General features: G+C 42.2%; 1 protein-coding gene across 1 annotated transcript in view; it reads right to left on the bottom strand.

The window, feature by feature from the left end:
• Positions 1-10,048, bottom strand: part of CAVIN2 (caveolae associated protein 2) — a 10,573-nt gene extending 525 nt beyond the window's left edge. Inside the window, exons 1-2 of the mRNA XM_007464956.1 lie at positions 9,463-10,048; positions 1-1,903 (exon numbers count right to left, since the gene is read on the bottom strand). The exon at positions 1-1,903 is cut by the window's left edge and continues 525 nt beyond it. Coding sequence (XP_007465018.1) covers positions 1,109-1,903; positions 9,463-9,945 — 1,278 coding nt within the window. The 5' untranslated portion in view covers positions 9,946-10,048 and the 3' untranslated portion in view covers positions 1-1,108. The remainder of the gene's footprint in view (positions 1,904-9,462) is intronic.
• Between the last annotated feature and the right edge of the window lie 1,098 nt (positions 10,049-11,146).

Below are 11,146 nucleotides of genomic sequence, written 5' to 3'. Positions count from 1 at the left end.
TCTTTCCCTTCCCAAACCTGTTGATTCTAACATGTTACAAACCTACATTACATCATTTGAAGTGTAAGGATTATTTCAAATTTGGAAAACATTAAAGAATAGTACGATCCAACTTCCTACAAAAGGCAGTATGCATTAATTAATTTTGAAGATTTATGTTCATTCCAATGTTAAAGAGACATCCTTTTGAACTTCCTTGGGGAAATATTTGTAATGTCTTTTATTAAGAAAAAAAAATGCAGCTTTAACACAGTAAAATGTTTTTTTAGATTATTTGAAAATATTAGAAAATAAAAATATTGTGAAGATATAACATATGATTCTAGGATAAATGAATTTCTTCAGCATTGTTATATGAGTAAATACTTGAACTAATATCGTAAATATTTTACTTTTGAGCACATGCTTTTTTCTCTGTCTTCATTCTCTTTGCCATTCTTTTTCTCCTGTTTCTTTTATTTTCCAACATCTCCTTAGTTTCCTTTTTCTAATAGTCCCAACTTTTCTACATATCTTTCTTCGTTAGCTGAACATTATAGTCTTTCAATTTCTCCTTCATTTTCAATAAACAGTTTTCTACTAATAGCCAACTTTCTCTGCTACCGTTTAAGAAAAGTGTTTTCTTCTTGAAATATAAAGTAGTTATCTCTTTAGCTTAAATACATATGTATATTATATATCACACACTTAAAGAATAAAGATTCACAGAATTCTATGGAAATTCAGTATATTAGTGGTATGCTTATTCAGCAGGCTTATGGAATGACAAAAAATGAATCAGATTTCATGATTAGTATCTTATGTAGCCTCTGATGTTTCTGACTTAGCCAAAATGATCGGTGTTTTTTGACTGCTGCATTTCTTCTTCTGGGCAGTCTTGGAGAACTACGGAAATGGAACCTAAGAGTAACTTAGAAGTGTAGACCCTGACAGGTTGCCTTCATAGTAAATCTCGGGCACGTGTGTGCGCCTACTGTGTAGTAAATGATGGCTACCTGGACAGTAACACGGTGTGAGTGGGGCGTGCTGGAGATGTACAGGAGTTTGTTTCTAGGCTCTGGTTACCCACTTAACTGAAAGCACAGGCTGGGCACAGAGTGCTGTGCCTTTAGGCGGTCTGGTCCACCTGGAGCACAGCTGGCTGCACCGGCTCCTTATCTGAGCGCTCTGCCTCGTGGGAGGTTAGCACATAGCCTCCATCATAGCACACCTGCTGTGCCTGTTCCAGGGCCACCGACTCTTCTTCTTCATCTTCCACAATAGTCAAGTCGATGTTGCTGTCCATGGCCGAGTCACTCCCTCTTGAGGCCGCCCTCCCAGCATCCCCCTCCGTGCTCTTCCCTTCCACCAGTACACTGGTGAGGGATGCTTCGGAAAGACGCTCCGCAAATGAGCTCTCCTCGTGGTCATTCGGCACCTCACTACCAGGCATGTCTTCTGACTTGGTCTCATTTTCTGCAGGGCTTTCTCCCTCTCGGACTTTCTTTCGACCGAAAGTGAGGGGAGAGACCTTGAAGGGGGAGCTTTTCCCTGAGGATGTTTTCTGGTGATTGGAAGTGAGAGATTTCTTAATCTTCTCTCTCCTCTCCGCAGATACGATCTTTGTCCCCAGCTTGTTCATCTTTTTCTCGATGTTCTGGCGAGAAAATGCTTTCTTGAGGCTATCCACTTTCCGGAGACTGGATCTTTTTATTTTCTCTGCCCGGCTTTCTTCCATCTTTTCCTCTGCACTGTCTTCCAGGGCCTCCTCGTCATGGGGCAGTTCATCATCGGAGGAGAGGTCCACTGTGTGCAGAGTTTCCTCCAGGGACTTGTTCTCATCAGCATGCTCCTCTTCCTTCCCTTCCACTAGGCTGGAAGCTGGCTCTTTCACAAACACACTGGCAGGGATCTCATTTTCTTCCTGAAAAGACGGACAATGTAAATTTCGTGTTAATAACATTTCACAAATAGTCCTGAACTGCTGTAATTTCTGGGTATGTGTTTTTGGCCTGACAGAAACCAAAGGTCTGTGGCTTTAGTTTTCTAGAATATGAAAAGTTAATTCTAAACTGATCAAGTCATTCCGCTTAGGCTGGATAAGGCCAACGGCTGCCTGTTGGGAATATTATGAGGGCATCTGGCAAGGGATCCATCAGTGACAGGCAGGGAGGGAAGTGGGCTGTGGGTTAGACAAGACAAGGAAGCTGCCTAGATAAAGGAGCTAAAGTAAGTTACTGTGAACCCAGAGGGCCTCTCTCTCATAACCTCAGGCTCTGTTCCTGCCAAAATCCCACTGCAAAAGAGCCTGGAGGTCAAGTTAGAAGATAAAAGATGAAGACTTCCCAGTTCTCTCCCCTGCCCCAACTTTTCCTTAAGTGTCAGGCACCAGGTAAAGCCTCTATCAGGTTCCCTCCCCAAGTAGAAGTCAAAAGTAAAGGCATGGTCAACCTTGGTATCTGTTTAAAAATGCACACTAATTTTTCTAATGACCTAATTTTGGGGTAAGAGAAGCAAGGGCCAGCCTTAATGGGGACCCACTCATGAAGCCTTGTGTTTAGAATGTCCTTTGTGGGCATTGTAAGGAGAGATGGTATACTACGGCCATTTCTGGAGTAGTAAGGGGGAATCATGCTGCCAGGCGTAGCTTATCAAGCCTCTCTGTTAAATAGGGCTTCCTTGGGCAGGAGTACTTCAGCCTCCACCTAGGGTGAAGAGTGAAGAGGGAAACTCAGGAATCTGTGCCCCCTCCCCTTATTCCCAGCACACCTCTTTCTCCAGCTTCTGGGTGTACAATGATCTGCCTCAGGGAGCAGAGCCTGAAAACTTGCCTCCAGAGAATGCAAGGGGGATGGTTCTCCAGCGTAGCGAAGCAGGGAGATTTGAACTCAGACAGACTTGGGTCACACAGCATAGGAATCCCTTTGATTTTTATATTTTTCTTTAAATACAGGAAAACGAGAGCCAGCTAGCAAAGTGCCTTCACATTTTCATTGGAAGAAATGGCACAGTGGAAAGAACATGTGACAGGAGGCCTGAGTCTCAGTTCTTTCTGTACTGCTCAATGGCTCTGAGGCCTTCAGCAAATAACTTAATCTCCTTGGGTCTCAGTGTCTTTCAAATGTGAACAAGAGGATTTGACCCAGATTAGCAGCTTTCAAACTGCACTCCCAAGGGTACTAGGAGTTCTGCAAGAATGCCAAGGTGGGCCAGGCTCCAGAGCCCACTGCCAGCTGGGCTTCAAGCAGAGCCTCAGTGTTACCTGATTATATTGTGGACTGCCCAGTAAACTTTCAGTTTGAAAAATAACTGGATTTAGTGAATTTAAAAGTCTGTGTGTTAAAAAGGGCTTCCCTGGTGGCGCAGTGGTTGAGAGTCCGCCTGCCGATGCAGGGGACACGGGTTTGTGCCCCGGTCCGGGAAGATCCCACATGCCGCAGAGCGGCTGGGCCCGTGAGCCATGGCCGCTGAGCCTGCGCGTCCAGAGCCTGTGCTCCGCAACGGGAGAGGCCACAACAGTGAGAGGCCCGTGTACCTCAAAAAAAAAAAAAAAAAAAAAAAAAAAAAGGAAGGGAGAATTAATCAGTACACTGATATGCTTTCACCATAAAAGAGAAAAGGAATGGAAAGAACTCTTGAGAAAGTGGCATTTTTTCCTTGCACTTTCGCTTGTTTGCTGTTTATACTGATTCTTGTGAACTAACAGTCTCAAGTCTTGCGTGCAGATATCAACACAGAGGAACTGGCCAACGTGCTGGGTACTTCTTGGGTTGGTGCTCATGGAAGCAAATCTTCTTTGCACATAGATAGATACACACACTTTAAAAGAGAAGGAGACTCTATGACTAGCATTAGAAAAGGAAGCTACAGTAAGTCATTTAAAAGCTTGAACAGGCAGTTTGCTCTCCTGTCACTAACTTATCATGCCCATTGTTAGAAGAAAATAACAAAGGCTGTTACATTCCCACAGGGATGTGGTGGCATCAAAGAGGGATATGAGGACCATAAATTTGTGTCCATGGAATGTTTTATCCAATAATCTCTAAATACTAGTTATGAAAATGGAACTATGCTCACCTGACATTCTGATTTATAGGTCTCTTTTACACATTGATGGTTTTCTCCAGTTTGTGTTTCTGAGGTATAGATTGCCAAGTGGATAAAGCCATTGATTAGAAATGTACCCCTAAGGCAGCTGTTGGTGGAATCAGCAAGTCATAAGAATAAAATGCATTAGTTATAATCCCTGAGCAGTCTTTCACATTCTCGAGGATTTAAAAGTTTCATTATTTTTCAGTGTTATAAAGGGTTCAGTTCTTTTTTAAGATCACACTGCTTAGGTGTTCTTTGTTGCACACACACACAAAACACAAAACAAAACAAAAAACAAACCACACTGAATTATTTAAAACCTATTGTAGAAAACCCAGTAAACATGAACTTTGCCATAGTGGGATTATAGTGATTGTTTTCACTCATTTCATAATTCAACTCTATAATTTCTATTATTAATAAAATGAAACCTTGCTAGTCACTTTGTTTCTCAGGGCCTCTGCTCCTTTGATATAAAATGAGGTTAACGTAAATGATTGTTGAGGTGCTTTCCAGCTCTAAAATACTTGATTCTGTGATATTAACCTAAATCCCATGAAAACTAGTCTAACAGATTGCAAAAGTGATCTCACAGTGTACAAATGCCAAACATGCTTTGTTTCATGCAAGAATCAAAACTATAGGACCTGAGTTGCATTGGAGAACACTTTTCATTTGTTCAATTCAAACAGATATGAATTACAAAACAAAAGAAGGGGCAACATTTACCTGGAAGGGCTGCATCTGAGATAGAGTCTCGTTTTTTAATATGTGGGAGAAGTAATGTTTCTTTTGAAGAAATACCGACAGTAATCAGTTATTCATTTAAAGTGCCTGAGGCAGTGCTGACATTCAATAAGTGTAAATAATAACAATAAGAACTAGTATTTTGTTTATCTCATAAACTAAAGGGCACTGGATAAGTATCAAAACCAGTATCCCATTATGGGCATATTAATCAATGTGATACAGACATCGCGAGCTGTCATATAAAGGTGACTGTGGTTATCTATATGCCCATTTCTTCTAAGTCTGTACTAATTTAGCAATTTTCAGAGCAGGGGCTTTGGATAAATACAGTCTTTAAAAAAATTAATTTAAAAATAGTCTGAAGATGTTATACTTTTAGCACCTTTCTAAAATTCTGTTCTCATCAAAGGAACCCAAATGATGAATATTTGAACACATTTATAGGCTTGATTCTCCATGAATGTAGCCACAGCAAACATCTAACTTCTACTCTTTTCACCCAATTTCACAATTTCATGTGGATGAAAGTGTAAACTCTCCATGAGTACTCTCATTTTGTTCCCTGGATTTGAAATCATTCCGAAACTGCTTTGTCAAGTAATCATTACTAGAACTTTAAGAGGCCTTAAGTGGGCATCACACCCTCAGTGCCAGTTACCTGTGAAATTCTAGTCTCTTCAATCAACAGAGAAAACTTCCTCTGAACTGTAAATTCACTGATTTTTGTACAAATTTTATTTTTAGTAAAAGATACGTATGCACTTACAGGCAAAGAATTAGTCTTATTAGTCTTTAGCATTTTCTTTTTGATCAGCAACCTTTCTGAGTCTTATTTCATTTATACTGGCTCCTATTACAGTATTTTGAATTCAAACATTAATCTTAAGGCATTATTTTAAATAAATATAAAAAGGGAAGCTGCTAAGTTTAACAAGGATTTTACAATTTATTTTATTGCTCAAAAGGAGATGAATTTTCTCCAGTTTTAGATTCTACTGGTTATAATTTGAAGTAATTGCTAAGTCATGAGAGGCTTAACAGCTACAACAATGTTGTAAGTTTAGCACAGACTTAAATAAATAAATGACATATTTTAAACAGGACAAATTAAGGAAAAAATTTCAGAATTAAAAAAAATGCTAATGTGTATCTAGTGTTACTAGCATCTAGTAGATCAACCAACCAACCAAAAAGCACCTGCAGATTTTGGAGAACACAACAGGACTTTACAAACTGGAAACATAATCTTCTAAACACTATAGGACCGAATATGATCCAGTCAGGTGACAGATTTTCGTTCTTCAGTCTCCTGTTTTTACATTAATTCTTTTTGTCTTAAACTAGAAAACCAGTGGATTTAGTAAGGGAAAGTCTAGCATAGGGGTCCAAGTGGACTGAAAGTGACAAACAACTTAGAGACCTGAAGTGGCACCTGGTACATTATCCGCCCTCCTCACTCTGCAGGTCTAGAAAACATCTACCCTGTGCCCCACTGTGAAGACTGTGCTGCTACTAGAAGGGTCTATTTAGAGTAGGCCCTTTGGGCAGAGTCCTGTGCTTTTAAAGGGCTTTGCTTTCCTTTGCTCTGGTGGTGATGTAATATTGATTTCAACTCAGTAGTTGTCATACAATGTATGGCAGGGAGTGGGAGTGTGTGTGTGTGTGTGTGTGTGTGTGTGTGTGTGTGTGTGTGTGTGTGTGTGTTTAGCTTTTAATAAATCCCAACTAAAAAAGCAAAAGCATAGCTGTTTGAAGATCCTGGGCAGGGTGAGATCAGTTTTTACTAAAAAGCTGTATTTCTAACCAAGCACAAGTATAGGCTTCTCTCCATGCAAATGCATTGCAGATCCACCCAGGAAGAGCTTCAGTTCTTTGAGCTTACACCACGACAGTCGCTAACTATTTAAAATATGTTACTCCATTTATTCCTCACCCTATGAGAGAGATATGAGGGAAGAAGCATTAATGTTTAAGAGCGCACACTTTGGAGTCAATTAAATATGAGTTGAAATCCCAGCTTCACCACTGCCTACTAAATAGTTTCAGACAAGATATAAGTATCTCTGAATCTCAGCATCCTCATCTGTAAATTGGTGCAGTTGAGATAAACTACAGAAAGATACTTAGCAGAGTATGCAGGGCTTATTAAGAGCTCAAAATACTTTTCCTCTTTCAAATATTAATAAGCTGTACAGATGAGGAAACAAAAGCTTGGAAAAGCTACACAATGTGCACAAGATCACATAACTGGCAAGTGGTGAAACTAGGATTTGAACCAGTGTCTGTATGACAAAATTTATCTTTTCTCAACCCCTATACTGGACCTCTGTCTAACACAAGTTATCATTATATCCATTGGCATAATGGATATAATATAATAATTATAATGGATATAATAATTTACTACCCTAGAAACCCCTACTTTAAGAAGGATCAAGAGAAAGAGCAACTTTTCCACTGAGGGACTTCATTTGTATTTGTTTTTTCAGAATAGTCACCTTACAATACCTTGAGAGTTGCTATTTCTGATATCCTTTAGGGTAATAAAAGATCTTACATTACATGACTTAAGAAAGGTCCAGTTCCTTGCCCCTCTAATTCTCTTGTCTCCTAAACTGCTCTTTCAAAAAAGTCCTTGGGGGCTGCTTGCTAAGAGGCCCTGAATGGAGCCTGAACACATTGCTTTGGATTCTCTTAGCTTCTACCTTGGTCTTGAGCCCCTGTTTCACCTTGTCCTCACTATATGGAGAATTCCTACCATTTCTGGCTGTAATTTCACACCTGTCAATCCAATGTGACAAAACAGGAGACCATGGCAGGGCTTCAGCAGCAGCCCGTGTCTTTAAGTTCCCAACAGTTGTTTTTTTAAATGTCAGATTTACAGTTCTCTTGAAATTTTTAGTCACGTATCTTCTCCACCCCTCTCCCCAACACCTACAGAACATCCTCCGTGGCAAAACAAAACAAAACCTGATCCCGACATACTGTGATTTTCCTCTACTACATAAATAATTTTTTGTTTTTCCTCCTTAACTGAGGGACAGGACAAGAGAGACTCTCTCTGATTCATACTGGAAGGAGGGAAATTTCCTTTGATGACTCAGATTTAAACAGGTCTGTATATGTTTGGTTTTGTTTGGAGATCAGTGTTTAATTTAGAAATGCCTCGAGAGTTGAGATTTATATCTTTTAGGCTAATAAAGTTAGGATCTTATATGGCTTAAGAAAGGTGCAGTTACCATATCTCTTTTCAGTTCATCTGGTTCATGAAAAGCTATTCCATTTGCATTAAAAGCTAAAAAATGTCCAGTCTGCAACAGACTGCAAGGTATAGAAGGACATCAGCTGCCTGAAGCTTTACAACATCAAGTGTAATGTGGGGGGACAAAAAAGCAGCGAGATGAGTCTTTCCTTTTATGGAGGAAGGAGGCTTAGGTTCTAAACTGGCAGAGCAGATTCATTTAGAAAAAGAAGGCTCCCTCCATTTAAGTCCCAATTTCTAAATCTCTTTGCGGAGATGAAGGCTCTTCTTGTGTGCCTTTCACAATCAAACATTTGGTTATAGCCTCTCCCCTCCGTGGCTCTGAAATCCTCTCCTATTCACGTGGTCACAATGAGACAGCCCTGGGGCAGGGATGGCAATTGCTTCCTGGGCTCTGTGCTGGCTGGGCTCCACTGGGCGGAAGGGCTTCCAGCGTTAGGCAGGACTGCCCTTGGATTCACAAACGCCCACCACGTGGTGGAACAACAGTCCTACGCAACCTCCCTGTCCCCAAAGAGCCTCTTGCTACATTAATTGCATCATTGATGCATTACAAAAATTAAGTGGCCTTTTCATTCCAAGGCAACCATTTGAAGGAGAAAATATCCTAGGGTAGCCTTTGTAACTGTAACTGATAACACTGCTTTTGTTTTACTTTACAGTTGTGGTCTCTCTGAGCAATGAGAAGCATATCTAGTGTGTTTGTAGAGTAATGCTCTATAGTTGCAGTGCATTTGCTAGAAGAAAGCTCAACAAGATTGCTTTAGCCAAAAGAGTCTCTAAAGTAGAAGGCTAGTTCATCTCTAATGGAATCAATCTTCAGTACTTGGTTAGTCCCCAAAACACTGGTGACCTTTGGACAAAGGGAGGCTTTAAAAAGTTATGAATTTGACTTGATTAAAAAACAAAACAGAAAACTCACATGATCACCTCATTTCCACAAAGAGTTAATAAACAGCCAGTGAATTAATTTGCCCGTCCAGCTAACAGCTGCAGTCAGAGCCCCACGTTCACAATGCAAAGAGACAAGTGAATTTGACTAGTGTGCCTGCACCTGCTCACCTTCCCAACCTGTATGGAGGTGCTCCTGACAGATGACCCCGACCTGCTAACTTGTGAGGCACCTGCCTTGGGTTTAGGCTGCAGTGACCTGGGGAATTCCCAGCCCTGTGTGTAGATTTCACATGCACCTGCTCAAGGCGGCGGGGACAGTGCCTTGTGTGTGTGTGTGCGTGTGTGTGTGTGTGCGTGTGTGTGTGCGTGTGTGTGTGTGAGATCCCTGACAGGCAGGACAGATGTACAAATGGCTGTGAGAGCCTGGCGACAGAGATCATGGATGCGGAGTCCCAGCTGGGTGGGCGGAGAGTAGGGGCACTGACCTGGAAGATGAGCACCTTGAAATGGTTGCGCCTGAGGAGCTGGGCGTGGTTGTTCTCTAGCCGCTTCACTTGCGCGCACTGCCTCTCCAAGCGCTCCCTGACGGCGCGCGTGTGGGCGCTGACCTTGCGGGACTTCTCCAGCAGCTTGCTCACCGTGTTGCTGGTGGAGGCCTGGTACTTGGAGAGCTTGGTGAGGTCGTTCTGGATGCCCTTCACGGAGCCCTCCAGGCTTATCTGCCGCTGCTCCATCTTGTGCTGGTTCTCCTGCACGGTGTCCAGCATGTTCACCAGCTTGTCCAGGAGCGTGAGTACTGTGACGGCGTTCACCTGCGAGTTGTCCCGGATGGCCTCCTCCGTGCTCCCCGGGTTCAGGCTGGGGCTCGGCGTGGAGGAGGGCGCTGGGCTGGAGCTGCCCGTCTTCTCCTGCCGCATGTCAGGACCCGGGTGCTGGAACTTTTCGGCTTGCGCAGCGTCCTCCCCCATAGCTGGACAGGTGGGAACGTTCTTCTGGCTCCGGCGAGAAGGACGGTGGACAGGGGTGCAGAGCGTGGCCCTCTGGTTTGAGCTCAGGCTCTCTAGGACTGGCAGAGGTTCAGACAGGCAACAACTGGCTACACTGATCAGGGAAACTGCATTCCAGCTGCTCTTAAAAGACCTACTCCACCCAGTGGGAGGCGAAGGATACAGAACTGAGAACCAACCACTCAGGGTTTAGAGGCATGCACACACTTCCTAACCGCGTACTCCTCGGCACAGGTCACTTTCCTGCAGTTTAGCTTTTCTTTCCTGTGCCTCTTCCCTTTTAAAAATAAGTTCAATGTCATATTTCACTCATGACTTAATCTAGAGGCTGAGAAGAGCACGCTAATTGGGCCCAGCTCCACAGTCTCCAATTGGCTAAAGCTAGTAAACTTTTCTCTGGCTGCTATGCTGCGTATGCTACAGAGTGCCTGTTTGTTTTGTTTTGTTTTTTCCTGGATACAAGTTATTGTAACGGAAAGTATTGTTTGCCTTTGCCCTAGAACAGACTGATGGGCTGCAGAATGCCTGGTGTCCTAATGGAAGGGGCCAAGTTTAAAGGGTACTTGCAGTCAAGTTTGTAGTGTTACTTTTTAATTTCCAAAGGGATAGAAGTAACATAATGACGAGGAAAACAGCCCAGTTCTTACTCTTGCAATCGGTGATGTAAGATAAGATGAAAGAGATTGAAATTCAGGGATGTTAAGACATGCGATGCTGTTACAGTTATCATGTAATAGATGGAATTTTTTTGAATGACCACTTTAAAAATAGAGTTTCTTTTGAGAAGTAAAATTGACATAGGAAAAGCCAAAAAAAAAAAAGAAAAGAAAAGAAAAGTATGGTTTCTTTAAGAACTTACCATGCTGATTTGTTTTAACTAATTTTGAATCAGGGCTGAGAGATTTTCTCAAATGCCCATCTCTGCAAGGCATTTATTGACACGTGCCCAGAAGTGTGACTCTCGGGCAGGTTGAGCTGGAGTTTCTGAAGTGCTTCTGATGTTTGACATTTCCAAATTCCTGCTCAGTGAAGTGGCACACCTGTTCTAAAATGTGGCCCTCCTCAGCTGAGCCCTTGGGACTTGGGGCTTATTTTCTAAAACGACTTTACATGCTTGAATTGGTTTTAAACGTATCCAGCCTTTGAAAGTGCTTTCAGCAGG

The sequence above is a fragment of the Lipotes vexillifer genome, unplaced genomic scaffold (assembly GCF_000442215.2).
Source record: "Lipotes vexillifer unplaced genomic scaffold, Lipotes_vexillifer_v1.1 scaffold903, whole genome shotgun sequence".
Taxonomy (NCBI): domain Eukaryota; kingdom Metazoa; phylum Chordata; class Mammalia; order Artiodactyla; family Lipotidae; genus Lipotes; species Lipotes vexillifer.
The sequence above is the reverse complement of the archived record's forward strand: the minus strand, read 5'-3'. Positions and strand labels throughout refer to the sequence as shown.